Source organism: Erithacus rubecula, assembly GCF_903797595.1.
Source record: "Erithacus rubecula genome assembly, contig: scaffold_104_arrow_ctg1, whole genome shotgun sequence".
Taxonomy (NCBI): Eukaryota; Metazoa; Chordata; class Aves; order Passeriformes; family Muscicapidae; genus Erithacus; species Erithacus rubecula.
Window position 1 is genome coordinate 371,339 of NW_027636365.1, and position 3,565 is coordinate 374,903.

At 51.2% G+C, this 3,565-nt stretch overlaps 1 protein-coding gene across 1 annotated transcript; it reads right to left on the reverse strand.

Annotated features, from left to right (window-relative positions):
• Positions 1-891: 891 nt before the first annotated feature.
• Positions 892-1,824, reverse strand: LOC306815162 (olfactory receptor 14J1-like; the record flags this gene model as incomplete). The annotated part of the gene is made up of 1 exon (XM_079331792.1): positions 892-1,824. One exon carries the CDS (start codon positions 1,822-1,824, stop codon positions 892-894), a length of 933 nt encoding a protein of 310 aa, XP_079187918.1.
• Positions 1,825-3,565: the final 1,741 nt, after the last annotated feature.

Consider the following 3,565-nt stretch of genomic DNA (forward strand, 5'->3'; position numbering starts at 1 on the left):
TGACACCATGTCCAAAAGCATTCCCTGGAAAAGCAGAGACCTGTGGCTTGGATTGGTTCACAAATCCCTGGACTTAGAACTGTCAGGATATCCAAGCCCAGAGAGTGGTGGGGAATGGTGCCACATCCAGAGTGTGTGCAGTGGTGTCCTACAGGGATCAGTGCGGGCCCAGTCCTGTTCAACATCTTTATACACAGTCTGGAGAAGGGGATTGAGTGCACCATCACCAAATATGCAGATGACACCAAGGTGGGTGTGAGTATGGATCTGCTGGATGGTAGGAGGGCTCTGCAGAAGGACCTGGACAGGTTGGATCCAGCACCCAAATTCAACAAGGTGACGTTAAAGAAGACCAAGTATGGGGTCCTGCACTTTGGCCACGACAACCCCTGTAGCGCTCCAGGCTGGGGACAGAGTGGCTAGACAGTAGCCAGGCAGAAGGGGACCTGGGGCACTGATGGACAGCAAGCTGGACATGAGCCAGCAGTGTGCCCAGGTGGCCAAGAAGTCCAATGGCTCCTGGCCTGGATGAGGTATTGTGTGGCCGAGAGCAGAGCTGCTGTGCCAGCACTTACCCAACTCCAGCTCTGCACATAGACATTGCTGCTGCAGCTCCAGAGAAGGGAACAAAAGGGGGATCTCTAGTGAAAACTTCAGTGGGAGATGCTTTAGTGCATTTAAAGCCACAGAGAGCACAGCTCATCATTGAGAGAGTCTGGAGCCACAGTGAAGCTGGACAGAATCAATATGAGAAATGGCACATATGCTGAGGTTTTTTGGGGGAAAATGTTGAAACATTAAAACACCTTGAATAAAAGCCCCACAACCAAACCAAAAAGAACAATGAAATTTGACTTTAATACAAGAGATTTACAGAAACTGCCCAACAGTTTAGTATGTCTGAAATTGTTCACTCATCAGTCTCCACACTGCTGCCTTGAGCTCCTGGTTCCTCAAGCTGTAGATGAGGGGGTTCAGGGCTGGAGGCACCACTGAGTACAGAACTGACAGGGACAGATCCAGGGATGTGGAGGAGATGGAGGGGGGCTTCAGGTAGGAAAATGCACCAGTACTGAGGAACAGGGAGACAATGGCCAGGTGAGGGAGGCAGGTGGAAAAGGCTTTGTGCCGTCCCTGCTCAGAGGGGATCCTCAGCACAACCCTGATGATCTGCACATAGGAGAAAACAATGAACACAAAGCATCCGCAAGTTAAAGAGACAGTAACAGCAAGAAGTCCAAATTCCCTGAGGTAGGATTCTGAGCAGGAGAGCTTGAGGATGTGTGGGATTTCACAGAAGAACTGGCCTAGGGCATTGCCCTGGCATAGGGGCAGGGAAAATGTATTGGCCGTGTGCAGCAGAGCATTGAGAAAGCCACTGGCCCAGGCAACTGCTGCCATGTGGGCACAAGCTCTGCTGCCCAGGAGGGTCCCGTAGTGCAGGGGTTTGCAGATGGACACGTAGCGGTCGTAGCACATGATGGTCAGGAGGAAATACTCGACTGAGATAAAGAAGAGAAAGAAAAATAGTTGAGCAGCACATCCTTTATAGGAGATGTTCCTGGTGTTCCAGAGGGAATTGTGCATGGCTTTGGGCACAGTGGTGCAGATGCAGCCCAAGTCAGTGAGGGCCAGGTTGAGCAGGAAGAAGAACATGGGGGTGTGCAGGTGGTGGCCGCAGGCTACGGCGCTGATGATGAGGCCATTGCCCAGGAGGGCAGCCAGGGAGATGCCCAGGAAGAGGCAGAAGTGCAGGAGCTGCAGCGGCCGTGTGTCTGCAAATGCCAGTAAAAGGAAGTCGCTGATGGAGCTGCTGTTGGACATTTCCTCACTTTGGCCATGGAGTCCTGTTGAAAGGAGACATTGACAAGCTGGGATAGATTTTTTTGAGTCAGTCCTGTGCAATTCAATTAGGTTTCCTCATAAAAATCTTATCTTCCTATAGGGGCACTTCATTAAAAATTTTTATTTTTGAGTTTAGGTTTTGCCGCTGAATCACTGCCTGGTCTTTACCATTTCTCTAAGCCTGAACACTGGGTATCCGAGAAAAAATACAGGACTTCCTGTGCCACAGTGCAGTCAGACCTGCTGGTCCTACACAGCTGCCCTTTGCACATTACACTTCCCACTATTTCAGGGTCATTAGAATTACAAAGTGCTGGAAAAATATAGTGGATCCATTGAAGGTTCCAGTATCAGATAAAATCACCTTAAACATTTTTCTCTTTCCCTATGCAGCTTGATATGGAGGGATATCCAGGGCTGACCTGGCTCTCTGCTGCCTGGAGTTATAGCTATTGGGATCTGTTTCTCTCTATGCAAGCCTTGTCCCTGCCAGTGCTCCCAGAGCCCAGCCCAGCCCTGGGGGCTCAGCTCTGCCCTGGACATCCCTCCCAGCACAGGACACTGCCCAGGGGCATCTCCCTGCCAGCAGGGCCTTAAGGGCAGCTCAGACTAACACAAATGTTGCAATCCAAGGTGCTGCTGTTGCTGTCTGTAGGCAGAGGAGGGTGAGGAGGCACGATGTGAGGGAGATGTGAGGCAGATCTGCTGATGCCCAGTGGGACAGTTCAGGAGTGTCAGTGACACAGACAGGCTTGACAGCCCCTTTCCCTTCCTTTGAGGAGAAAGCTGACAGCAGCCCTGGCCATACAGCACCATCTCCACAGCAGGAGGAATCTGCCCTGATGGGGGTGGCTCCTTCCACCTCCAACTTCTCCCCGCAGTGCATGGGGAGCTGCCAGGAAGGCTGAGAGCTGTCCCTGGCAGGTGGCACATGCCCTGGGCTGGCCAGGAGCCCTGAGGGTTGCAGGAGCTGCTCTGCAGGACAGCCCTGGGCAGCCCTGGCTGCAGATCCAGCTTCAGCCCCTGCAGCCATCCCTGGCAGTAGGAGCCATCCTGGAAAGGCTGACATGGAACAGAGACTTGACAAAGCAAATGACATAAAACAGGTATTTTTTGAAAGGGTATGCATTGGGCAGTGCAAGAGCCTGGCAGGGCCTCACCCTAGTCAAATCCAAGATGGATACTGTTCACAAATTTTTACACTTTTATAAGTTTTGGTTCATCCACATCTTGGGGTCAATTATCCAACTACAGTCGCAGGATATGGAGTCTCAGCTCCCTGGCTTGCCCTCAGCCCTTAGCCATTCCTTCTGATCTTTGGGTACCGGTTGTACTTGATTGTGTAGCTGGGAATTGATTATTCCGTCTAACTAGCCTATGAAGAGAACTTATTAACATGTAATATGAAGTTTCAGAGTAACAGACTAAACAGCACAGAATCTGGAAAATATAAAAGCTAAAACCCAAGACATTATTACCCCCACACACTCACCATGTCAAGAGCAGTAAAGATGTTTCACCAAGTGAAACCTCAACTAAATGTCTTCCTAGCCCTGATTGCCTTTAGCTTGTCTGTGCCTGGCTCCTGTCCCCTCAGTGCCTGCAGGCAGTGCCCTCAGCCCTGCTGGGCTGGGAGAGGAGCTGCTCCTCAGCAGAAATGTTCTTTTGAATCTTTCCTAAGCAGGCAGGAGCTGCCTCTGTACTAGGAGCCCAGCCCAGC